This window comes from Biomphalaria glabrata, chromosome 4, assembly GCF_947242115.1.
Source record: "Biomphalaria glabrata chromosome 4, xgBioGlab47.1, whole genome shotgun sequence".
NCBI classification, from domain to species: Eukaryota; Metazoa; Mollusca; class Gastropoda; family Planorbidae; genus Biomphalaria; species Biomphalaria glabrata.
Window position 1 is genome coordinate 30,557,830 of NC_074714.1, and position 25,516 is coordinate 30,583,345.

The 25,516-nt window shown below is 33.4% G+C and overlaps 2 protein-coding genes across 14 annotated transcripts; one reads left to right on the forward strand and one right to left on the reverse strand.

The window, feature by feature from the left end:
* Positions 1-1,545: 1,545 nt before the first annotated feature.
* Positions 1,546-17,613, reverse strand: LOC106072113 (cell division cycle protein 123 homolog). 6 transcript variants are annotated; one of them, XM_056026432.1, is made up of 14 exons: positions 17,474-17,613; positions 16,339-16,418; positions 14,462-14,530; positions 13,340-13,439; positions 11,810-11,848; positions 8,652-8,747; positions 7,091-7,197; positions 5,174-5,307; positions 4,696-4,818; positions 4,545-4,573; positions 4,339-4,440; positions 4,112-4,246; positions 3,788-3,873; positions 1,546-3,479 (listed from the first exon to the last, which is right to left on the reverse strand). In XM_056026432.1, the coding sequence occupies exons 1-13, from the start codon at positions 17,504-17,506 to the stop codon at positions 3,808-3,810; spliced, it is 1,113 nt and encodes a 370-aa protein (XP_055882407.1). In that variant the 5' UTR covers positions 17,507-17,613; the 3' UTR covers positions 1,546-3,479; positions 3,788-3,807. The 6 variants fall into 6 exon arrangements, with proteins under 6 accessions (XP_055882407.1, XP_055882406.1, XP_055882411.1 ...); XM_056026431.1 differs by having other exon boundaries at positions 1,546-3,647; XM_056026436.1 differs by having other exon boundaries at positions 1,546-3,647; positions 17,536-17,606.
* Positions 17,614-17,815: 202 nt separating this feature from the next.
* On the forward strand, positions 17,816-25,499 carry LOC106078250 (ribonuclease P protein subunit p14-like). 8 transcript variants are annotated; one of them, XR_008777490.1, is made up of 9 exons: positions 18,012-18,500; positions 19,966-20,755; positions 21,036-21,466; positions 21,831-21,911; positions 22,030-22,135; positions 22,599-22,692; positions 22,823-22,896; positions 23,006-23,087; positions 25,346-25,499. XR_008777490.1 is itself a non-coding variant. In XM_056026440.1 (7 exons), the coding sequence occupies exons 3-7, from the start codon at positions 21,832-21,834 to the stop codon at positions 25,394-25,396; spliced, it is 381 nt and encodes a 126-aa protein (XP_055882415.1). In that variant the 5' UTR covers positions 17,975-18,500; positions 20,040-20,755; position 21,831; the 3' UTR covers positions 25,397-25,499. The 8 variants fall into 8 exon arrangements, 5 of the variants coding, with proteins under 5 accessions (XP_013094533.1, XP_055882415.1, XP_055882414.1 ...); XR_008777489.1 differs by lacking the exon at positions 21,036-21,466; XM_056026440.1 differs by lacking the exons at positions 21,036-21,466; positions 22,030-22,135 and having other exon boundaries at positions 17,975-18,500; positions 20,040-20,755.
* The last annotated feature ends 17 nt before the right edge of the window (positions 25,500-25,516 follow it).

The window sequence follows — 25,516 nt, forward strand, 5'->3', positions numbered from 1 at the left end:
TCCAGGGGCAACTCTATTTCACCATCCTCCTTTTAAGCTTCCAAAAAAAGATCCCATTTGTATACTTGTTTGTCCAACCGAACAAAGCTGTCAAATAATAAGTAGTGCCTCTACATTGTCCACATAGACCTATAGCAGAACATGTTTGTTTGTAAGGTAGTCTTGCCAGCATGTGTCCATTTAAAACGCAATCACCTTTGATGAAAATGTGAAAGGAGCCTTAATAGATCACCCAGGTCAAACAAAAGTGTGGTTAGAACCACTGCTTTATAGACATTGATTTATAGTAGTCACTCAAATAATAAGTGACATTTCTGAAATCTAGTTATGACAGCAATGTTGACACAATGAAGTTTTTAAATTCAGTTCTTTGTTCTGATAAAAACATTCTTTTCACTCCTCTCATTTCTACCAGTGGTCTCGTATAGGCATAAGCCACCAACTAGCTTCCTAAGGCATCTTGGTTCTAGGCATAAGCCACCAACCAGCTTCCTAAGGCATCTTGGTTCTAGGCATAAGCCACCAACCAGCTTCCTAAGGCATCTTGGTTCTAGGCATAAGCCACCAACCAGCTTCCTAAGGCATCTTGGTTCTAGGCATAAGCCACCAACCAGCTTCCTAAGGCATCTTGGTTCTAGGCATAAGCCACCAACCAGCTTCCTAAGGCATCTTGGTTCTAGGCATAAGCCACCAACCAGCTTCCTAAGGCATCTTGGTTCTAGGCATAAGCCACCAACCAGCTTCCTAAGGCATCTTGGTTCTAAGCATAAGCCACCAACCAGCTTCCTAAGGCATCTTGGTTCTAGGCATAAGCCACCAACCAGCTTCCTAAGGCATCTTGGTTCTAGGCATAAGCCACCAACCAGCTTCCTAAGGCATCTTGGTTCTAGGCATAAGCCACCAACCAGCTTCTAAGGCATCTTGGTTCTAGGCATAAGCCACCAACCAGCTTCCTAAGGCATCTTGGTTCAAGGCATAAGCCACCAACCAGCTTCCTAAGGCATCTTGGTTCTAGGCATAAGCCACCAACCAGCTTCCTAAGGCATCTTGGTTCTAGGCATAAGCCACCAACCAGCTTCCTAAGGCATCTTGGTTCTAGGCATAAGCCACCAACCAGCTTCTAAGGCATCTTGGTTCTAGGCATAAGCCACCAACCAGCTTCCTAAGGCATCTTGGTTCGGGGCGAGTCTCTCCAACTGCTTGGCACCTGCTGTACCATGTATTCCACTCTTTCCTTGCCAGTTCCAGGTAAGTGCTTGTCTTGTAATGTTGGATGCAGGCTTGTGAAGGGTGTAAAATGTCTCTGAAGGATTATCTACTTCAATGGGCTGATGGTTTTCTTTGCCACAGTTCGAGATCTTGTCTGGCCAGTAGATCATAAGAATCTTCATGAGGTAGGTATTGATGAATACCTGGATTTTTTTTCATGGTGTTTCTTCATGTCTCAGCTCTATAAAGCAGTATTGCGGTATCTCTGGTACAAAAATTTAATCCTCAAAGCATTGCCTCTAAACATGTGGAAAAAGAATTGAATTCTGTTTAGTATTTCATAACTGATAATTATATTTTATTGGACTGGCTAAATTAAATAAACAAAAATGTGTTGCTATAGTTTAAATGATCTTTTAAACAGTTTTTTTGGTTTCTAGATCTGAGCTTTGATTCTTGGAAACAGAATCAGAAAATACTTAGCCCATGGAGAGATATGAAAGCTAACCTATCAATAGTTCTTTAATAAGAAATGAGAAGAGAATTGCTTGCTGCTAAGTTTGTTCATTAAACGTTTCTGCTGGCTGGGCTTGATAGTTTTGAAAAAAACTTCTCTCTATAAATTATTTTCTGCATTGAAAATGTTCATATTTAAGTTAATCACAGTAAATGTTTCCTTTGATATTAAAGTTGCAGTTTACAGTAATAGAGAAATATGAGCAGTATATGGAATGTCTAAAGAAAATGAAAGCAGGAAAAGACTTTGAAAGACAATTAATAGATGATATAAACAAGGTAAAAAAAAAAGCTCAAGTCAAAGATTACTATTGATGACAAAACATTCATGAATATCTAAGGATGATAAAAAAACTTTGAGAAAAACAGAATTAACTTTGTACATGTATTATGTACAGAGGAAAACCAAAAAAGTCACAGACCATCTCTTCCATTGCTATGTTTAACTAAATGAAATCATCCACCTGATGTATCTGTACAGGAAAATTTGCACTTGATTTAGTCTGACACCTATAGCTCTAAAAGAAATAAAATGTTTCAATTCCATCATGAAGTATGGAAATGTTGCCCTCAGATAGTCATTACACTAAATCAGCTAACTATTCATACAGAGAAAAGAATTGATGACATTATCAAGAATCTTAGAACACAGAAATAAGGTGAAGGGAAATGCTTCAAGTGTTTCTCTAGACAAATTTGATTCTTCTTTGAAATTGTGTTCTTTCTACTGAAATGTGATAGTTTCAAGTGGCAAATGAAGGAAAGAAATAGATACATTTGATGATATGTTTTTTTAATTAATTAGAAACAAATTCTTTCATCAAAAAAGTTGTACAAATTTAACTTCTAATTTATATATATATATATATATATGAATTGCCTCCTTCACTTGCAAAGCAGCTATGGATCATTGCATTGAGATGAATGCCTGGGCATTTGTTATGGTTGGAACAATGTTGCTCACACATCAGTTTCATCTCCCCCCTCTCCACACAGCTAAGGAAAAATCAGGAGCCAGCGACTTTTAGATAGTTTGGAGCACACAGTGCTACACCCTAGTAGAGGCTGTGACACAACTGACCTAATTATATAATGCTATCAGAATTGTACAGGTATAAACAAAACAAACAAACAAATAATCTATTATTAAATATGAAAATATTAAAAACAGACTACATAAATTTCACTAAATTAAAAAATGTACATGAAATATACATGAACTGTTGTTAAAAAAATCTGTACTATATTATGTCTATTTTTAAAAGCTAGTCAGAGAATAACAATCAATACTACATTAAATCTATCTGTATACTTTGGATGGCAGTCTATTCATATGGTATGTATGTCATATGGTCATGGATATGATTCATACCCCCTGCCATCCTAAACCATCCTGCAAGAGGTGTACCCTATGATGTAAAAATCTTCATTTAAGGAAGAATATTCAAAACGTATACAATAAAACAAACACTTTATGTGCAAAAAGATTTCTGTGACATACTGCATAGATAAGGCAATATATATAGTTCATGAACTGTCTCAATACAAAGATAATGGAAGAATCTACAAATGTGTCGCAGCCAAATCTGTTAACATCAGACATTGTGTAACGTATCTAGTTATAAAACACTGTTTCAAAATGTTCCAATGAGTGTTTTGTTTATTACTTTCCAATGGGATTGTTGCTAGAGGACCAACACAACAACAACAAATTTCTGTTGAACTCAGCACACAGCAGCTCTTGTGTTTTTAATCTGTTTGAAAACATAGAAGATAAACAGTTTGTCAATTCCAGTGACTTTGTTAAGCAGGAGGATGTCTTTTTATTAAGCAGGAGGATGTCTTTTTGTTAAGCAGGAGGACATCTTTTTGTTAAGCAGGAGGACGTCTTTTTGTTAAGCAGGAGGATGTCTGAGTGAAACCTGTTAAGCAGGAATTGAATCACTCATAAAAATACAATAACATCTTTAATACATGGACATAATTAGATTTTCTATAAAGAACAACATATTATTAATAATGTATTAACAATTGATAATCACAAATTGCAATAGTGACTGACCAAATGGAAGGCTCTATTCTCTATGTATTAGCTGTACCCTCCTCCTCCTCTGAACTAGAGCTGGTATCAAACTCTTTTTGTGTCAGCTAGAGATAAAATATGGAGTAGCTTTACATTCAGCAGGTAAATTGAACAACTAGTTTTTAATTCAAAACCTCAGAACTAAAGAAACATTTGTAATAATAATCACAGTTGATTTTATATTCTTACAATTCTTATTCTGATTATTACTCTCTTGCAATGACCTAAAAAAAATGAAAAAAATGAAACTTAATGGTTTAAAAAAAAAAAAAAAAAGAATTCAGGGTAGACTACTCAACCTACAATTTTCATCCAATCCATGAATTTGTATGGATCTTCTCCAGCTGCCAAGTCCTGAATGTCTTGTGGAAAAGCAAAGTTGGCATAGTCTGAGCACTGAACACCTTCTTCACTTTCAACACAGCGAAAACATGGAAGCTAAAATAATAAACATGTGTTAACTTATTTTTTTTGACCAAAACATACTGAATGATCTAGCTCTCAATGCAACCCTAATCAATTATATTTACCTCTTTTATCTGAGTGATGAGGTCACTGAGTTCAGACCAAGTAAACATCAGAGCATCTGTGACTGGACCAAATGGGTTAAAGTCTATTAGTATCACATGACCCTAGAGAACAATGAAACAAATATTTCAATAGAAACATCATTGAGGTGTATGAACAATTAATTCAACATTACTTTGTTCATTCTATCATCAACTGAACCAGTCACCTGCTTGACATGAACTACATCCACAACATCTGGAACAAAAAAAAAAAAGGTATCAATTGTATTTTGGTGAAAGGGATTTGATTACACTAAACATGTTAGGAAGGCTTATATAGAAATTCTTAAGTTGCTATCAAGTTCTCTACAAACTTACAATTAGTTTCTACAAATTTCTCAGCAATGTGAATCTTTACAAACTCGCAGATATCTTCTAGGACAACATTTTTATTGACAATAATGTGAGGGTAAAATTTATTGGCATTTCTTTGACATACTCCTGCGGAGATTAGACAAAAATGAAAATATTGTTTTGGATAGTATCCGGTCAAATTAATTATGATTATGGGTAAGACATTTGTATTTAGTCAGAGGGCATCATCTGGTAAATTCAACTGCAACATACTATATTTTTTTTAATATAAAGAAAAAATCAATAATAATCATCATCAGTTACTTACTTAACTAACTCTGCCCACCATTTGTTTAGATCCTTTTAGAAAAAGCTATCACTTCCAGCATTCCTTTGTTTGTTTTGTTTTGGACGTTTCAAACATAACAAAGAGACCAGTGTGATATTGACTTGTTTTGAAGCTTTACAAAAACAACTTTACAAGGGAGAATTAAAAAGTTACCAATGAGTTTGTTGTTATGAACAAAGCATCGAAACTCTGAAGCTGGGTTAGGAGGCTCCCATTTTCTGAGTACAAGTGTGTAGGTTAGAGATGGCAGTAGTGCATCCTTCTGGTAGTCTTCACATTGATCAAAACTAAAATAACAACAAACTTTGAAGTTCAATAACTAACAAATACTGCAGCTACTTCTCTTTTATTTCAAACTTTTAGGATGGTGGCATTGTACCCCAACCAAGCAGCTTATCAACAATGTGAAGTTTATAAGGATAAAGCAAATATATAATACAAAGACATAATGTACAAGTCGCTATATAATAACTTTCAATTTTGTCTTTTTCTCTTTAAAGTTTGTCAATGCAAAAAAAGAAAATACATTGCATTTAATACAGATATTGCATGACTACACTAATTTTTTTTATGTGAGAACTGCGACTGCTTATGACTAATATACTATACGACTTATACTAATGACTGCTAAGGCCAAATTATGCCTGTTAATATAATGCCTGCTCTCTGTACAGGCCAATTAATGTCTTTTTAGTATAATGCCTGCTCTGTGAACAAGCAAAATAATATCTACTCATTGTATAAGCCAAATAATACCTGCTCAGTGTATAAGCCAAATAATACCTGCTCAGTGTATAAGCCAAATAATACCTGCTCAGTGTATAAGCCAAATAATACCTGCTCAGTGTTTAAGCTAAATAATATAGTTCGTCCATCGTGGTTCGATGATTGACACTGTCATCCAGGGGGCTGAGGGCTTTGCACTGGGGTTCTATGCCTCCTCATGTGGCTGGTGAGACCTATGTGAGCCCGGAATGTTCGGCTGCACAATGGGCAGGATTTCAAGCTGGAGCTAGTGTCGCCAGCCTTGCTTTTCTTCTCTGGTGTTTTTCTTCTGTCAGCGTTGTTCTCTTTTCCTCAGCAACCTGTGCGCCAGTTTTCACAGCGCAATCCATGATGCTCTGTCATGTGCCTCTATCTCCCAGGTGGCTGGGTCTATGCTGAATGCTTTCAGAGAAGCTTTGAGGGTGTCCCTGAAGCACTTTCTTTGACCACCTTGCGAGCGCTTTCCTTCGCTTAGTTGGCCATACAAGAGTTGTTTAGGGATGCAAGGGTCTTCCATTCTGCAGACGTGTCCTGCCCATCGCAGCTGGAACTGCATCAGTATTTGTATGCTAAATAATACCTGCTCAGCATATAAGCTAAATAATACCTGCTCAGTGTATAAGCTAAATAATGCCTGCTCAGTGTAAAGGTCAAATAAGGCCTTCTCAGTGTAAAGCCTTCAAACACTGTTATTTTTTCTATGTTGATTTAAAGCAGAAAATGACTACTGTCTAGAATAAAAAAACTGGTGACTGTTATATAAATATGGAAGAAAAAAAATTTCACTGTCTGGAATTGTTCTTTAAAATATGGCCCAAATAAATATAAGTGGCTGCTCTGGTTAAAAAAACTCCCCATTAACATAAATCTTTTATAGATTAAACAAGTCTATTTCAATGTTTTTAACATTACTATTACGAGGAAATCTTCATGTAATATTTAGGATATCATTTTGGTAATTTTAGCTAATAGACAATATAGTAAACCTTAAATATTTTTTCATGATATTGAAACTTCTGAGGACAAAGCATGTTCACGTTTCTATGGTTTACCATCAATGAGGTTCACATGTGTCTACCAACATTACTTTTTCAGCCTAATTTCATGTCCTAATTAGAACCAGTTGGACTCAAGAACACAAATCAATTATAAATGAAGGAATCTTATAATTTTCAATTCATCCACTTTTTTTACCACTCAGCCAGCAAGCCTTGTTCATTGTAAAACAAGATAACTCAAAGTACTATAGATATGAAGAAAAAAAAACAAAACAACTAATCAAGTGTAAATTTTTTTTAGCCTTACGGTTGATCCAAGTCATGGGAGATAAACTGAGAACTCTTCAACAACAAGTACACATCACTGGGGCATGTACACATTAGACTTTTGTCAAAAGCTATCCAACTGGCATCCTGGAGATGACATACAACATTCATTTAATATTTATTATCCATTTGAACTTGGTCGGGTCAATGAAAGATCTTAGTCTACAATGTAATCAAATACCTTCTAATGACTATGAAAACAGAGGAACCCATTAGAAATAGTTTAGGACTTCATGGTAGTTTTATAGAAAAAACAAAATCAAAAGGAAAATTAAAAGTAACAAATTTGGTGCTTTTGAAATGATTTAACAATACCATAACATACAATAATAACTGTCAAGACTCTTTTCTTCTCTAATATACGTATGTGTACTTCAATACTGATTACTAAATGTACCTGATTCCTGGGCAATACCGTAACAACACATATAACGACAGAATTCACAGACATATAACATGTTTATTACATACGCTGTAATGTCATACAGGTTCAGTTCAGACAATTGAAATATCCAGTATCAATTAAAATATAACAGCTTAATATCCCATACACAGAATAATGACTACACAGAAAAATAATTTGAGTCTACACTTCGACTCTATCTATATCCAAAAAGTCCAACTGTCCTGGACTAGGAACAAAGCCACACTACTTTATTATGAGTCACATTCTATCCAAAAAAACATCTCACCAAGTAAAAACAATCCAAAACAAAAACAGTTTTGAAGTCAACAACCTGAATTTCCCCCCTTATGCTCTACAGTTAACAGGAGACCCAAGCTGACTATTGCTGTCAATAACAGGGCAAAATTTGAAACAACTGGACAGTGGCCTGTTTAGTACTTTGCTATGATAGCTTGTTCAGGTCTAAGAGGTCCCTAGCATGGGGAGGCCTGGTTAGGGCATTCCATTAGCTCCCAGAATGTGAAGTCTTTTCTGTACTTCTTAGAGCACTTAGAACAAGGATGGGCTCAACTGAAGGGAATAGCCCAGAAAGGAGTATGATGATGAAAGTCCTGTTGCACCCTACTAGCCCACTGGGAATCTATAGCCAGGAACAGAATCATGTTTCCATTTCTACAGCTGCTCAAATGCTATAATGAATGCAAAGAAATGCCTTAAGAAACACATGACAACATTAACAAAATGCCTTAAGAAAGACATCACAGAATTAATAAACAATGCTTTGCAAGCCTGAAAAACAAAAACTACTTATTACATTTATTATTCAAGACATGAACAAGTCTGACAAATGTGTAGAATGAAGAGATTTATCTGAATTCAAGCAAGATAAAAGTACAGACCCAATTTTCAGTCTTTGCATACAGAAACTAAAATCTATACCAGTATTAAAAAATACTATAATTAAGATAAAATAAATATTAGTTCTCTCAAGTGTCATCCACTTTGGAGCTAAAACTAAAAAAAAAATATTTATCTAATAATGTTTGGCCTACTGAGGAGCTGAATATGGACTAAATTTTTCTTCCACTACCAAGAAAAGTAGACTCTAATAATTTAAAAGTTTTGAGTCACTTACTTTGGGAGAGCTCCAGTTTAATTTTGGAAACACCCTTCCACCTAGTGTTTTAATGGCAGCCTTCACTTTAAGATCAAATTCACCAAAGTCAGGAGACTGAAGCAGATAAAGTGAATACAGTAAAAAAAAATATGTAAGAATCATTTAATCTTAATTCAGGCAAGACTGTGCGTCTACCCTTCCTCAGGTATTAGTGTAAACAAGTCAAAGTACTATCTACCTTTCCTCAGGTATTAGTGTAAACAAGTCAAAGTACTATCTACCTTTCCTCAGGTATTAGTGTAAACAAGTCAAAGTACTATCTACCCTTCCTCAGGTATTAGTGTAAACAAGTCAAAGTACTATCTACCCTTCCTCAGGTATTTAGTCTGAGAACAAGTCAAAGTATTATCTATCCTTACCTCAGCTATTTAGTCTGAGAACAAGTCAAAGTATTATCTATCCTTACCTCAGCTATTTAGTCTGAGAACAAGTCAAAGTACTATCTACCCTTCCTCAGCTATTTAGTCTGAGAACAAGTCAAAGTATTATCTATCCTTACCTCAGCTATTTAGTCTGATAACAAGTCAAAGTATTATCTATCCTTACCTCAGCTATTTAGTCTGAGAACAAGTCAAAGTACTATCTACCCTTCCTCATCTATTTAGTCTGAGAACAAGTCAAAGTACTATCTACCCTTCCTCAGCTATTTAGTCTGAGAACAAGTCAAAGTATTATCTATCCTTACCTCAGCTATTTAGTCTGAGAACAAGTCAAAGTATTATCTATCCTTACCTCAGCTATTTAGTCTGAGAACAAGTCAAAGTACTATCTACCCTTCCTCAGCTATTTAGTCTGAGAACAAGTCAAAGTACTATCTACCCTTCCTCAGCTATTTAGTCTGAGAACAAGTCAAAGTATTATCTATCCTTACCTCAGCTATTTAGTCTGAGAACAAGTCAAAGTATTATCTATCCTTACCTCAGCTATTTAGTCTGAGAACAAGTCAAAGTATTATCTATCCTTACCTCAGCTATTTAGTCTGAGAACAAGTCAAAGTATTATCTATCCTTACCTCAGCTATTTAGTCTGAGAACAAGTCAAAGTATTATCTATCCTTACCTCAGCTATTTAGTCTGAGAACAAGTCAAAGTATTATCTATCCTTACCTCAGCTATTTAGTCTGAGAACAAGTCAAAGTATTATCTATCCTTACCTCAGCTATTTAGTCTGAGAACAAGTCAAAGTACTATCTACCCTTCCTCAGCTATTTAGTCTGAGAACAAGTCAAAGTACTATCTACCCTTCCTCAGCTATTTAGTCTGAGAACAAGTCAAAGTATTATCTATCCTTACCTCAGCTATTTAGTCTGAGAACAAGTCAAAGTATTATCTATCCTTACCTCAGCTATTTAGTCTGAGAACAAGTCAAAGTATTATCTATCCTTACCTCAGCTATTTAGTCTGAGAACAAGTCAAAGTATTATCTATCCTTACCTCAGCTATTTAGTCTGAGAACAAGTCAAAGTACTATCTACCCTTCCTCAGCTATTTAGTCTGAGAACAAGTCAAAGTATTATCTATCCTTACCTCAGCTATTTAGTCTGATAACAAGTCAAAGTATTATCTATCCTTACCTCAGCTATTTAGTCTGAGAACAAGTCAAAGTACTATCTACCCTTCCTCATCTATTTAGTCTGAGAACAAGTCAAAGTACTATCTACCCTTCCTCAGCTATTTAGTCTGAGAACAAGTCAAAGTATTATCTATCCTTACCTCAGCTATTTAGTCTGAGAACAAGTCAAAGTATTATCTATCCTTACCTCAGCTATTTAGTCTGAGAACAAGTCAAAGTACTATCTACCCTTCCTCAGCTATTTAGTCTGAGAACAAGTCAAAGTACTATCTACCCTTCCTCAGCTATTTAGTCTGAGAACAAGTCAAAGTATTATCTATCCTTACCTCAGCTATTTAGTCTGAGAACAAGTCAAAGTATTATCTATCCTTACCTCAGCTATTTAGTCTGAGAACAAGTCAAAGTATTATCTATCCTTACCTCAGCTATTTAGTCTGAGAACAAGTCAAAGTATTATCTATCCTTACCTCAGCTATTTAGTCTGAGAACAAGTCAAAGTATTATCTATCCTTACCTCAGCTATTTAGTCTGAGAACAAGTCAAAGTATTATCTATCCTTACCTCAGCTATTTAGTCTGAGAACAAGTCAAAGTATTATCTATCCTTACCTCAGCTATTTAGTCTGAGAACAAGTCAAAGTACTATCTACCCTTCCTCAGCTATTTAGTCTGAGAACAAGTCAAAGTACTATCTACCCTTCCTCAGCTATTTAGTCTGAGAACAAGTCAAAGTATTATCTATCCTTACCTCAGCTATTTAGTCTGAGAACAAGTCAAAGTATTATCTATCCTTACCTCAGCTATTTAGTCTGAGAACAAGTCAAAGTATTATCTATCCTTACCTCAGCTATTTAGTCTGAGAACAAGTCAAAGTATTATCTATCCTTACCTCAGCTATTTAGTCTGAGAACAAGTCAAAGTATTATCTATCCTTACCTCAGCTATTTAGTCTGAGAACAAGTCAAAGTATTATCTATCCTTACCTCAGCTATTTAGTCTGAGAACAAGTCAAAGTATTATCTATCCTTACCTCAGCTATTTAGTCTGAGAACAAGTCAAAGTATTATCTATCCTTACCTCAGCTATTTAGTCTGAGAACAAGTCAAAGTATTATCTATCCTTACCTCAGCTATTTAGTCTGAGAACAAGTCAAAGTACTATCTACCCTTCCTCAGCTATTTAGTCTGAGAACAAGTCAAAGTACTATCTACCCTTCCTCAGCTATTTAGTCTGAGAACAAGTCAAAGTATTATCTATCCTTACCTCAGCTATTTAGTCTGAGAACAAGTCAAAGTATTATCTATCCTTACCTCAGCTATTTAGTCTGAGAACAAGTCAAAGTATTATCTATCCTTACCTCAGCTATTTAGTCTGAGAACAAGTCAAAGTATTATCTATCCTTACCTCAGCTATTTAGTCTGAGAACAAGTCAAAGTATTATCTATCCTTACCTCAGCTATTTAGTCTGAGAACAAGTCAAAGTATTATCTATCCTTACCTCAGCTATTTAGTCTGAGAACAAGTCAAAGTATTATCTATCCTTACCTCAGCTATTAGTGTGCTACAACCTGTTGACCAGTCAGACTAGTAAACAGAAATATGGTATAGAAAAAAATAAGTAACTAAACAAGAAAAATATTAAATTCTAATAAAACAACATAGATATAAAACTTTTTATCAATGTCACATAGAAGAATGAATGAATAAAATGATGTGAAGGGCTAAACCGTTTGATTGTCAAAAGAGCTGAGCCGAAGGCTCTTCGAGCTCTAGGCATGTAAGCTTGCTGGAACAACTGTTCTGTCTGGAAGAGATCCAAGTCAATGCCTATGTAAAGCATTGCTATTTCCAATATATCTGGCACTCTGGGCGCATGGACTAGAATGCATGGCCAGAGGCCGAGTACACTGAGAACCTCCGCCATTTTCTTATGTTGTACCAAGCAAACCGTGCAGGACTCGCCATTGGTGTAACGGTCCCTTGAGGAACGGCACATGGATTATCGACAGGGATGTGGCAGCTCTCTTTCAACTCCGCAATGTGCAATGGAAAAGCTCTCACATTCCCTTGGACACTCACAGGAGTTTTGTTTTGCTATTCATTTAGCCTAATTACTTCCTCAAGTTATGGTTTCCACCAGTCAGATAATGATATATTTGATATGTTTATATTAAGTGTTACAATACATAAGAGAAATGTTGATTTAAGAGCAGTCATATAATAATATGTTTATATTAAGAGTTACAAGAAAAGGTTTTGCAACAACCTACTACCCTTTGGGGAAAATATAAAAAATACTTTAAAAAAAAACAAACATAGCTTATACAAAGTGTAGTTGTATCAATAACTTTGGATCAGTCATGTAATTAAGTTTGTAATAGCTCTAGACCAACAACAATATGTGCGATTAGAAATATTTTTACCGATTGTTTTTGTTTAGCGCTATTTCATGCTTTTAGCTTTCTCAATACAATAATTGGTGGGGTTGGGGGGGGTGGGGGGGGGGTGGGGGGGAAAGGAATATTTGGTTGAATTTAACAGTAATCATTTTTTAAAAGCATTTATAAAAAAAAGTGGAACAACCTGAATTTGAACTCATGACTTAAGCCTCCTCAAGCGACATTCTAACTGCTCTGCTAGTGAGGTGTGTATAAAAATATAAGATTGTACAGTTATATATTGTTTGTTTCTAACTTACTTTAACGAACTGACCTATAAAGGGGACTAATGCAGCTTATACCACCACCACAGTCAAGTACATTTTTGTCCTTTATTTGAGATACCAAACAAAATAATTAATTATTAATATTTAATTAATTAATTGGTTAATTTTTTAAATTGATTCTTGTGTTGTCAGGTAGAAGAAATATTTGTGCAAAATTTCAGTTTGATCCGAGATTGGGTGTAGGAAAAATAACATGTACAAACTTTTTACCAGACTGACAGAATGAGTTGACATAAGCATTGTAAAAAATGAAAAACTTGTAACCAAATGGGATTTAATTGAAGACTTAAATAATCCTGTAGGTTTACCATGTTAGATGTTAACTAAGAAAAGAAATATCACAGTCTCACCTCATACATTCTCATTAGCTCATCATCTCTTAAATCTTCATCTTCAACATCCCCATCCATAATTAAGTTGTTAGCTTTACCATATACACCATGTGTAGAGCTAATGGAAAGAAAGACAATATTTTGTTAACAAATTGACTCCGTGTGTAGAGCTAACACTCCCTAATAAAGTTTGGGCCCATGATTTGTAGTATGCTTTGTTGAATTACAATGGCCCGCTTATATTGACCTCCCACAAACAAACACATGCTTCCAGCCTCAACAAACAAAATAATATAATTATACCTACATTTCATTTTGTTTTCATAAATGTTTACCAGTCAAGAAATCGAAGAACAAAAAGAGTTTAAATTAAATAGTGCATAAAAATGGAAGGAATTTAAATCTTGCACTTTACTAAACTAAATGTCAGCTTTAAATAAATGTATTGGGTCGAAATTGTTAATAAAAAATTGTTTCACGTAAATTTAACAACTGTGGTTTTGATCATGAAAATGTCTTAGTTGTCCTAAATCCAAGGTAAGTGATAACAGGTTAAGTTTTCATAGTTTTTCGTCTTGGGCAAGTAGGGCAATTAGCGATAGGTGAGGTTGTTTGCTCTTATAATACGGATTTGCACATTGCAGTTGTTGATCCATTCATCTTGTGTTGAATTTGTTATAACCTCCAGAATATAGGTTATAGGTTTCTTTGCCAAGAGGACTGTCACATCCAGCAATGTTTGCTATAGTCTATGGCATCCAGCAATAATTGTCCCATTTGAGTTATTGCATTGGTTAGGTATTCCATAGATAGCTACAGTGGAGAGAGTCTGGAGCCAGTAAGGAGCCTGTTCACTATAGTGTCAGAATCTGGGAGTGAGACAAGGCCCAGCTGAGGTGTAGTGTGGTCAGTGTTGGCCAACATCTGCATTTTGCCAAAGTCATTGTACTGCAAGTTTAATGTTATGTAATTTATAAGGTGTTGTAAACAATTGCAACTATCTAGATCAATACAAATGAATATACAATTAATTGTCAATTATTTGCAATATGTTTATATTGTATATATCATCATTTTTCCATTGTTCATCCTAATAAATACTTTAATGTTATCCTGTATAAAAAAAAACAACTTGTATACCTGTTTGGCAATACCAGCCCATCTGTATGTAGGTAAGTGAGGAATGACTCTGGAAGTGGAATCAAAATACTAAGTGGAAAAAAAAAACTAAAATTAGTTAAATAAAAAAAAATAATCTCTAAAGATTATAGATATCTGGCATGAAGTTAAAACATTTATTGCACACCAGATTATAGACATCATACATGAAGTAATCAATTTTATTGCACACCCTGATTATACTAGCATGAAAAGAATGGAAAGTGGGACTTGGAGTGGTGGGTGAAGGCATCAAAGCAGCAGTTTATGTTTCTACAAAGAGACTTGGAATATGGTGAGTGGTAGTTGAAGGCATCAAAGCAGCAGTTTATGTTTCTACAAAGAGACTTGAAATATGGTGTATTTTAATATGGCCATTGCATTTTCTAGCTTTGGCATGACCAGGTGGATAATGTACAATAATTAGATATAGCCAGTGCTTTCTTTATGTATCAGACAATGGACTGTAACACTTTGACAATACTCTCTAATGGCTACAAGATTAGACTTTAAGAAGTGAACAGAGAGAATCTAGAGCAAATTGTTTCTGCACTATCACAGTATCCAAAATAATACACAAGTAAATGATTCAGTTAAGTAAGAACTAAATAATCTCTAATATCTAATATCATTGTTATAAATTGACTTATAATGTGAATGAATTTGAAAAAGTTATTAACAACAGTCTAGTAAAGACATCAAGTCACTCAATATGTTACTATCCTTGTAATATCTCAATTTATGTAAACAAGAACATAACAAACAACATTGTTTATAGACTGTTGAATTTATTATATATTATATACCTTTTGTTTACTATAACAAACGAATATTCACATTAGACATTAGACTAGAGTAACACCTCTAGTAAAATCACTAAATTTAGAAAGCCTTCAGGACAGAAGACTCAAAAGTAAAGTAGCAATTATACATAAAACACTGAACCATAATCTTCAAATACAAAAACAAAATTTAATAAAATACTCTGAAAGACACAAAGATAAAGGCACATTCCTCGTCCCATATGCTAGGACAAATTTGTACAAATACTCCTTCTTCCCAAGTGCTATTAGAGCATGGAATGGGTTGCCAGAGCTAGCCAGAAAACCAGTGACTTGGCAGAATTTAAGTCATTGGTTAATATGCATGACTAAATGCATGACCCGTAGGACGTAATCATCTTCTTTTTTAAAGTAACGTCTGTATTATATAAGATAAGATATGTTTTTACTACACTTTCTTATCCAACAGGACTAAAACTTTCTAATAAAAAAAACCCTAAGAAACAATGTAATAATTCATTGCATGACTTATTATATAGCATTCATTAAATGGATTGTCATTTTTCTGTGTAAATTGCTCTGCTAAAACCATACAGCAGATGAAATAAGCTGATGTCAATAATAAACTATTAAAAAACAGAAAGCTAGAGTAAATAGTAAAGATTAAATCAATATATAACAGCAGAAGATTAAATCAATATAGAAAAGCAGTGTCTTTAAAGTCTGTTGATACTGTGGAGACTTGGTACTCTATAATTTGGGGAAATAATGCCAACTGGAAGAAAATTGTGAACTAAACTAATAATCATCTTCACTTAGAATGCAATACCGTGAGCAAGTCAAAAAAAAAATCTAATCTTTTACATTTTGCTACTTTTACAACATTTACAGTGACTGAAGTACTAAAAGATCATTAATGCTTTAACATGTCAAACAAAATCAGGTGACCAGCACTACAGATGTGAAAAAAAAATAAATTTTAAAGCTAGTGGAGGATATAATTTTTATTTGGCAACTTAAAAATCAAGAATAATTTTCAATGAAATCTGAATGGATGCTGATCTTTTATAAACTTACCTTTCAGTAGTAATGGTTTTAAACTTTGAATACCACTCAGGGAACGCACAGTTACAAACATTGGAAATCTTCATCTTAATCTGATAAAATGGAGGAAAACATTCAATACTACGTTAAATGTTAAAGTTAAATCTCTTTGAAAGAAATACTGATTAGCGTTTCTTCTTCTTCATTCTCAGGCTGTCCAGAGAGTAGACAATGAATTATTATATTTATATATTGTTGTAACTGAACTGTGATGCGGGTCAGTGTAGCCCCATGGGTAATCAACCGACACATGCGGCGCAGGCCTGTGTACTTAATAGGACTGATGTTTTCCAGGTAGATCATTGGTATTATGGTTATTTGACTATGGACTGTGTGTTGTTTTGAAACTTAATAGGACGATGTTTTCCAGGTAGGTCATTGGTATTATGGTTATTTGACTATGGACTGTGTGTTGTTTTGAAAAGGTTGGGTTGGGTAAGTCAGTCCGACTCAAAGAGGACCAGGAGAGTTAAGGCAAGAATCTAGATTCAGTATAAATTGTACTAAATCTAGATTCTAGTAGATCTATTCTAGATTCTAGTAGTACACACTAGTACTCACTCACTGTGACTATAGTCATAGTGCACTACTCATACAAATTATTACTAGTACCAGACTTTCTTAAGTCTAATATTAATTACTAAAACAGTCATTACTCATTTATATTTACTGTCATTTGACGTCATTAGACACCATTAGACAGTCACAGTCTAGTAAAACTAGCTAAAAGTCTAAAAAAAAGTAGTCTGCATACTACTAGATCTAGTACTAGATTAGGTTATTCTAGATCTAGATTCTATGCCAGACCTAGATCATGATAGATCGGTATTAGTTTACTATAATACTATATATAACTATATAATGATATATAATAATTATATATAGATCTAGATCTCATCTAGATTTCTATATATATATATATTATATCTAGTGACTAATTCTATAGTATAGTAGTCTATACTCTCTCTCAATATATAGATCTACCTAAATATATCGGTAAAACTTTACATCGAAGGACCCTCGATATATCTAGATCTATATCACTGTATTATCAGTATCATGGCTATGCATGAAATGCATGCTATGCTGAGTATTTTAAGATACGCACATGAAATTCGCTTTCCGCTTCTGCGGTTACCATTGAAATTAATGTTTTTTAAATAAATTTACCAAGAGCACAGATCTATATATAAATAAAATATATGTAGATTTATCAATGTAGAATTATAGATGATCAATACCATCTAAAGACATTAAATAAATATAGATATATATATATATATATATAGATCTAGAAGGATAGACTGGCCGATTAAAGAGTTTTATGAAACGAAAATTTGTGACTAGCAATTTTGTGTACTTTATTATACAGCATTTATGAGCAGTATAAAAGTTACGTATTCATATCTATTTCAGCCACCCACCTATATATATTGTAAATAAGGAGGCAGTGTAGTTTTGTTTAATCTCTAAGAATGAAGATCATGCAATTTTTCATAATTCGGAAATCCGAATTAAATAGAATTCAATAGATATAGTCTACATACATGTTTTCAAGTTACATGAAGTTACTTCCTTCGGCCAGTGTATGGGCAGTATAGGTGTGAATCAGATAGATCTAGATCCATCTGATTTTCTGTGTAAAAGAGCTAGATCTACATCAAAATAAAAATTAACAAAATACAAATAATACAATATTGATTATTATGAATATAATTTTATTTAAAATTAGATCTAGATCTACTAGAGAATCTAAATATATCAATATCAAAATAGACCTAGATCTAGATCTACATTAAAGACCTGACATATAAAAAGACTAGACTACTTAAACTACTAAATAGTTAATACTGACTACTATAGAGATCTTTGAATTTTCTATCTAGTAACTAGTTTGCTGCCTAGAGACGTAAATACGCCAGCTAAAAGCGGAAATTACCCTACTAGATCTAGTTTAAGTTACCTAGTAGTAGATCTACTAGTCTAGTTAAGTCTAGTACTGAGTAGTAGTAGTTACTTAGGTACTAGTCTAGAGCTAAAGGAAAGACTAGACTAGATTAGACTGAGTCATCACTGAGTAGACAGTCTGTAGACGAAAGACGTAGTCTAGTAGAAACTCAAACTGGCCTTCTGTAGTAAGTAAAGAAGACTTTATTATATAGATCTAAGTATGTCCTCACACCATACCAACATGGCTTTAGGAAATATAGATCATGTGAAACACAACTAATAGGAGTAATTGATGATTTTTCAAAAGGTTTAGATAATAGTGAACAAATAGATGCTATCTTACTAGATTTTTCCTAAGGCTTTTGACTTTGACAAAGTTCACCACCATAGTTTGCTTAAAAAATTAAAATATTTCGGCATTAATGGTCCACTGCATCAGTGGATTACAGATTTTCTGATAGGGAGAGAACAAACTGTAATAATAAATGGCTCTAAATTAACACAGATAACAGTAAACTCAGGTGTACCTCAAGGAACAGTCTTGGGTCCACTACTATTTTTAATTTACATAAATAATTTACCAAATAGCATTACTTCAGGAACAAAAGTCAGATTATTTGCAGACGATTGCATAATATATAATATAGAACAATAAAAACAACACAAGACACCTGTAGATATTTTACAAAGAGAATTAGATGAATTACAGAAATGGGAATCAAATTGGTGCATGTCTTTCCACCCAGAAAAATGTCAGTTGTAAGAGTAACAAAAAAACTAAAACAAATTAATTCCACTTATCTTATTCATGGCAAACCAGTAACAGAGACTAAAAATGCAAAATACCTAGGTGTTATAATAAATGAAAAACTGTCATGGAATCCACATATTGATGAAACTACAAAAAAATCAAACAAAGCATTAGGATTTATTAAAAGAAATTTCTATAAATCATATAAGAAAATAAAACTAAAATGTTATTTAACCTTGGTTAGGCCAATAATAGAATATGCATCCTCCGTTTGGGACTTCTCAACTCAAGAAAACATTAAGAAACTGGAACAGACACAAAATAGAGCAGTGCGATTCATAACAAACGAATATTCACATTTGACTAGAGTAACACCTTTAGTAAAATCACTAAATTTAGAAAGCCTTCAGGACAGAAGGCTCAAAAGTAAAGTAGCAATCATACATAAAACACTGAACCATAATCTTCAAATACAAAAACAAAATTTAATAAAATACTCTGAAAGACGCAAAGATAAAGGCACATTCCTCGTCCCATATGCTAGGACAAATTTGTACAAATACTTTTTGTTCCCTAGTGCTATTAGAGCATGGAATGGGTTGCCTGAGCTAGCCAGGAAAACCAGTGACTTGGCAGAATTTAAGTCATTGGTTAATATGCATGACGCATAGGACGTAATCATCTTCTTTTTTGAAGTAACGTCTGTATTATATAAGATAAGATAAGATTTTAAAATATTCTGATTTCTAAACTAATACCTTAGATTCAAGATCTAGTTAAATCTTGTAGCAATGCCCTGTTATGCAGCACTATGCATAAATTTTATTAAAATTAAAATAGTAACACATGACATAGCAATACTTAGTCAACTTAGATCTTATACTTTTATATATAGATAGAGCAGACTATCTTGACACACAGTATATAGCTCCTCCTTCATGTTCAAAGATGAGCACATTTCTCATTTCCTAAGGCCTTGAAGATGACTGTAAAGTCCAATCCTCGCTTTAAAAAGCCAGCCGCATGCATGGCATGGGAGGGTTTGGTCAGTTGCAGACAGGCCTGCTTCTTCCGAGACTCACAGCTTCTCGCCATGAGGAATGATCAAGAGCTAGTGCTTCCCAGTCATGAATGTCGATTTTGCATTCCTTGAAGGAGCTCTTCAGAGTGTCTATATAGCGCTTGTATTGACCTCCCTGGGAGCGCTTTCCTGCACACAACTCCCCTTACAGAAGTCGTTTGGGAAGGCGATATTGTTCATGTTGGACAGCTTTAAGATTTCTGTGTGGTATGTGTTCAGACCAACGCACCCTATGGATACTCCTTAGACAGCGTAGGTGGAAGGAGTTTAACTTTTTGGTGTGGCAGGAATATAAGGTCCAGGACTCTGATGCATAATATAGGAGTGACGGAAGAACTACAGTACTGTAGACTTTCAGTTTTGTGGATATGCTGAGTCCTTTCCGTTGCCACACTTGTCCTTGTAGTCTACCAAAAGCAGCACTGGCACTAGCAACACGGAAGTCTACCGCATCATCTAGGTTGATTTGCTGATATGGTGCTTCCGGTGCTTCCCAGAAGACAAACTTTTGACATTTGCTAATTTCTGGCCATCTATCAGAATGTCTGGTTCTATGACAGCAACAATGTTAAATTATTAAGCGTCTAACAGTCACCACTACTTTTCAGGTAAAATATTTACTGAAAAAAGTAACAATCAACTTCATTGAACTTATTAACTATTCTTTAATGATCAGATTTTTTAAAGCTAATAATATATTGAAAATTTTGTTTATTTATTAAGCTCGAATTATCTTTCAAGTTATCTTTTAAGTTAAGTGTTGATTTGTTAACTTTTTAATTCTAAAGGCTATTATTAATTGTTAATAATCACATTATAAATAAGCTAATATGTTAGAGTTAGACTTACATTTGTCACAAATCATTTAATGAATCTGATTTTATTAAGGAGTGTGTCATTAAAGCTGCCAAAGTAATTTGTCCAGAAAAGGTGAAAGCATTCCAAGAAACAACATAAACTAGGAAAATACTGGCAGATAAAATAAATGACCTGTCAGTCAACTTGCGTAAACAATTAAAGAACAAAATAGCTGATTTTGAATTAATTTTTATTGGCTCTCGATGAGTCAACTGATGTAGCGAGTGTAGCACAGTTAGCTATATTCATAAGTTACGTCATTGCTGGGTCTAATGTCATTTATCTAAGATCTCTAAGTCATTGCTGGGTCTAATGTCCTTTATCTATTGCCTGAATGTGATTATAAAATAAGTTGAAGTTGAATAGGGTGACACTTCTGAGTTCAGGATAAGATTATATACAAGTGATTGCTGTATTTGATGATTCATATACCTATGTCAGATAAAACATACAATTCTAAGGTTTCTTTTCATTTTTTAATTTATTTTTGTTGCATTGTTATACTTATGGTAAAGCATAAAGATTTACAAGAAAAACTGTTGGGGAAACTCCTTGACTCTGTAATATATGTAATATGGCAGAATATGTTGTTGCAAGGCTATTAGAACAAAAATAATACCAACAATCAAATGTTCAGTAATCTAATGTCAGGAACTAATACTTTGTGCTAATGGAAAGTTTCTCACATCAGCGTCCAGATAGTGGCTGCTAGAACAGAATGCAGGCTTGAAGGAAATAATTAGCTCTCTGTTTAAATCCTTGCTTCTGGAAAAGTTGAACAAACATATTGTTAATTGGCTAATTAGGAGTATCTTTTTATTCCAGAATGGAAGTTCAAGAAGAAGTCAAATCCAGTCTATTGATTTCTGATAAACATCACCCATTTGTTTACTTGAAGATACAATTGTGAGTCAACATTGACATTTTTTTGTCTTTCTCTTCTTCCCTCTGACTTCTTTAATCACTTACTGATTAGATTTTATTACAAATGTTTCACAATTTTGTCAATATTTTTATTCTATAGTCTCAAAAAACTTGCAGTGTGCTCTATGGTCTTAGTAGTCCTTAACGTAAAGATCAGTTTAGTGGGATCTTTGGTCACTGTAACAGTATTGTTGACAGACATACAGGTGTGTGTATACTGTCGGACTTAAGTTACCTGTAGGGTCATGACAGAATAGAATGACTGGCTGGACTGATTGTTGATAGCATACTTTGGTACAGGGAATAGTTGTTTATATTTGAATGAGTAATTTGATAGAAACATGCAGACTTAGTAACTATATAAAGGCTTGTAGTTTATTAAGTCAGTTAGTTAATTGCTTTACTTAAGAGTTTCTTCCTTGAGGTAGCGAGTGGGTCAATGAAAGAAATAAAATAAAACATTACTATCACAACATCTCTAAATGCTTGGGAACTCAAACAACTAAGTTGGAAATAAAAGTTGAAGCCCTGGAGATTGAATACAACCTCAAAACGGGTGCATTACATACATGTAGTATTGAAAGACTATCACTATATGTACTCCTTGTCACACCTTAATAGAAATTCTTTAAAAGTTACAGTTTAAATTTAATGTATTTTTTTTTTAAGAACTTTTGAAAATGGTGAAGAAGATGTGAATGAATTAACTCCAGTACAATTTAAATTTCTTGTAATGCAAGCAATCAAAGAAACACTTGGTGAAGTAAGCAATGATGTCTTTAAAAACTTCAATTAACTAGAACATTTTATATTAACTCTCTTTAACATTTAAAAAAAAAATTAACTCTCTTAAATAATTCAGCTTCAATTAACTCTATTGGCTCCAATTACAGATAGGAGCAAGTACACCAGTTGATATTCTGAAGCTCTGGGATGAAGGTCTGGCAATCTTGAGAGTTCCAAGCATGTAAGAATTGTCTACCATGTGTTCAATGCTTTTTTGGTTTGATTTTTTTTTCCCAAATAGAACAAAAAATTAAACATTAGTTTTTAAATAAATTTGTTGTGTTTTACAGTGAGGCTGAAAAAATCTGGGCAGCATTAACACTTTATAGCACTACAGCCACTCAGAAGAAATGTGCCTTCAGAGTCCTCCAGGTTAGTTGTCAAATTTATCTTGAATGGTCAGTATTGCTAAATGCTCATCTTCTCTTTGATGAAAAAAAAAATTGGGCCAGAAATACATTTTACCTTTTTATATCTTTTGTATTTTTCAGTTCTCCTTTTAAATGAAAGTGTTATTATTAGGCTTTGAATCTCAGTGTAATATTTTGTAAAAAAAAATATACGAGAGTTGGGATCAAACCTAATGCAGGCTATAAAATGAAGAGACATAAAACAAGGCATGTAAAACTACACATTAAAGATACTTTCTTTGACAAGTATTTTAATCAAGCTCTATTGTTTAGGTGTAGATTATTTTAAGTACCCAACTTTTTCCAATACCCAATTTTACACACAAAAAATATTTTTTTTAAATGATTATAAAATGATAGTAGTGTTAGAAATTACTTTGACCAGATCATTCATAAAATTTAACTATATAATTAAAGACCCAAACAAAGAAGTCATCATAAAAATAGCATCAATTCTGGCATTTTGTCCTTTCCCCAGTTGCCTTCCTCATATTCTTCCTCACATTTCTACCTGATTTCTCAAAGCAGCCTTGATGGGACTTTGGCATAAACATTGCTTACTATTTATAGGAATAAACAAAAATCGCATAGCTTCATTAGGATTTGTTTGTTAAAAATATATTTTATATTGCAAGACTGTATTTTAAAAAAATAAATATTTGCAGAGATAGGCATAATTTTCATTATTACTGTTGTTAAGACCAAAGGCATAATTTTCTTTATTACTGTTGTTAAGACCAAGTCATAATTACTGTTAAGACAAAGTCATCTGATAAATCTTTCTGTCCTAGTTAATATTATTATTCTAGAAAAGAATAATAAAATAGAATTATACTGGAAAAATGATGCTTAAGAATAATTGTTTGAACAAATCTGTTTGAAAGGCATACCTGATTACAAAGAGAGTTTGTGTTTTTTCACAAAATTAGAGAATGCACCCTATAGATCAATCCCCCTCCTCTGTTTGTTAAGAAATGAATGTAAAAGGCAGGGTTTGATATTTTCAGCAGGAATTTGAGAAGCTACAAACATTCAACAACCAAAATATTACATCTTCCTTAAAAATGTTTATTTGAGAAATGAATTTAACCAATCCTTATATGAATAGATCCATCGTCAATATTATGTAAATGTAGCATAGCATTAATAATAACTGAGCTTTAGAAACTTTTTTTTTGAAGTTATGCAAACTTAATTTTAAAAAAGGGAGAGATTGAGGAATGGTAAATGTTACTCTTCAATATGATATCCTTTGTATTTTTGTATTATTATATGACCAATGACCATTCAGTTAGTCAACAAGTGTTTTATGAACCTCATTTTTATAAAAGAAATATTTGAAATTGAACAAAGATCTGAAAGTGGTATAAAAAAAAATGTATTGATATCTTATTTGTTCAACTCACATTTACATTATCTGTTTCTACTTGAAGGTCTCTTTCCTCTTTGCCATGGGTCAATAGATTATGGTGATAGTAGAGTGGTAATGCATGAAGACCAACTTTAAAAAAAAAATGTTTGTGTAAAATGTTTTACACGTTTCGAATGTTCCTTCAGAGTTGAAGATAATTTACTTCCTATTCCAAACCTCCCGCATGATGACGGGAAGTGGGATTGGGCAGGATTTGAACCTACTTTATTTTATTTAGACAGGTCGATCTATTTCTCCTAGTTGAGATTGAAATGCAAAACTTTATTACTTCATCCTTGTTTAAAATACACAAATTTAAAAGTAAGTTGTTTTTCCAGGACAGTCAACCATTTTACTATTTTACTAATTTTGTTTTTCAGAACTTTGCCTACTCACTTGTTGAATAAATTCACTTGTAGTTAGTAATATTACTCAAAATGCATTGATGTTCATGTATCATTAGTATGGGCCTGGTGGCTAAGTGGTAAATCACTTGGTTTCTGAGCCAACGGTCTCAAGTTTGAATCCTGGTAAAGATTAAGAATTTTAACCTTATTATATTCAGTATGACCTCAAGTCTACTGGGTTCCTGACATGAAATAGGGGAAAGTGTAATTACATATATATTTAATATTTTATTTAATATATTATTTAATATATATTTATATATATATATTTAATATTTTAATGGACTTAATATTTATCAAGTTCCCAAAACTAAGGTTACCCATTTCCTTGTGTGTGTACATGTTATTGGAATATAATTGAAATAAGTTTATTAATTTAATTTCATGGAACAACATCCACAGGCATCAGCATTTCTTCTAGCCTTATCTGTCAACAGCAGAGACTTGAGATAGCACTGGCTGAGTGATAATAGACCCAATACTTGTATTTTTATAGAATAAAATGACATCAATAAATTAATATTTATGTAAAAAAAAGTGTTTTGTTGTTTTAATAACATGGAAAGTAAATCA

What these genes read in the sequence shown, in the direction of transcription:
- LOC106072113 (XM_056026432.1), bottom strand. Translation starts at nt 17,506, where the DNA reads ATGGTAACCGCAGAAGCGGAAAGCGAATTTCAT. An exon ending in GGGCTGGTATTGCCAAACAG is followed by an intron (nt 13,440 to 14,461) that starts GTATACAAGTTG and finishes TCTTTCCATTAG; the next exon opens with CTCTACACATGGTGTATATG. An exon ending in ATGTAGTTCATGTCAAGCAG is followed by an intron (nt 4,441 to 4,544) that starts GTGACTGGTTCA and finishes ATTGTTCTCTAG; the next exon opens with GGTCATGTGATACTAATAGA.
- LOC106078250 (XM_013239079.2), top strand. Translation starts at nt 21,832, where the DNA reads ATGGAAGTTCAAGAAGAAGTCAAATCCAGTCTATTGATTTCTGATAAA. An exon ending in GTTTACTTGAAGATACAATT is followed by an intron (nt 21,912 to 22,598) that starts GTGAGTCAACAT and finishes TTTTTTTTTAAG; the next exon opens with AACTTTTGAAAATGGTGAAG. An exon ending in TCAAAGAAACACTTGGTGAA is followed by an intron (nt 22,693 to 22,822) that starts GTAAGCAATGAT and finishes CTCCAATTACAG; the next exon opens with ATAGGAGCAAGTACACCAGT.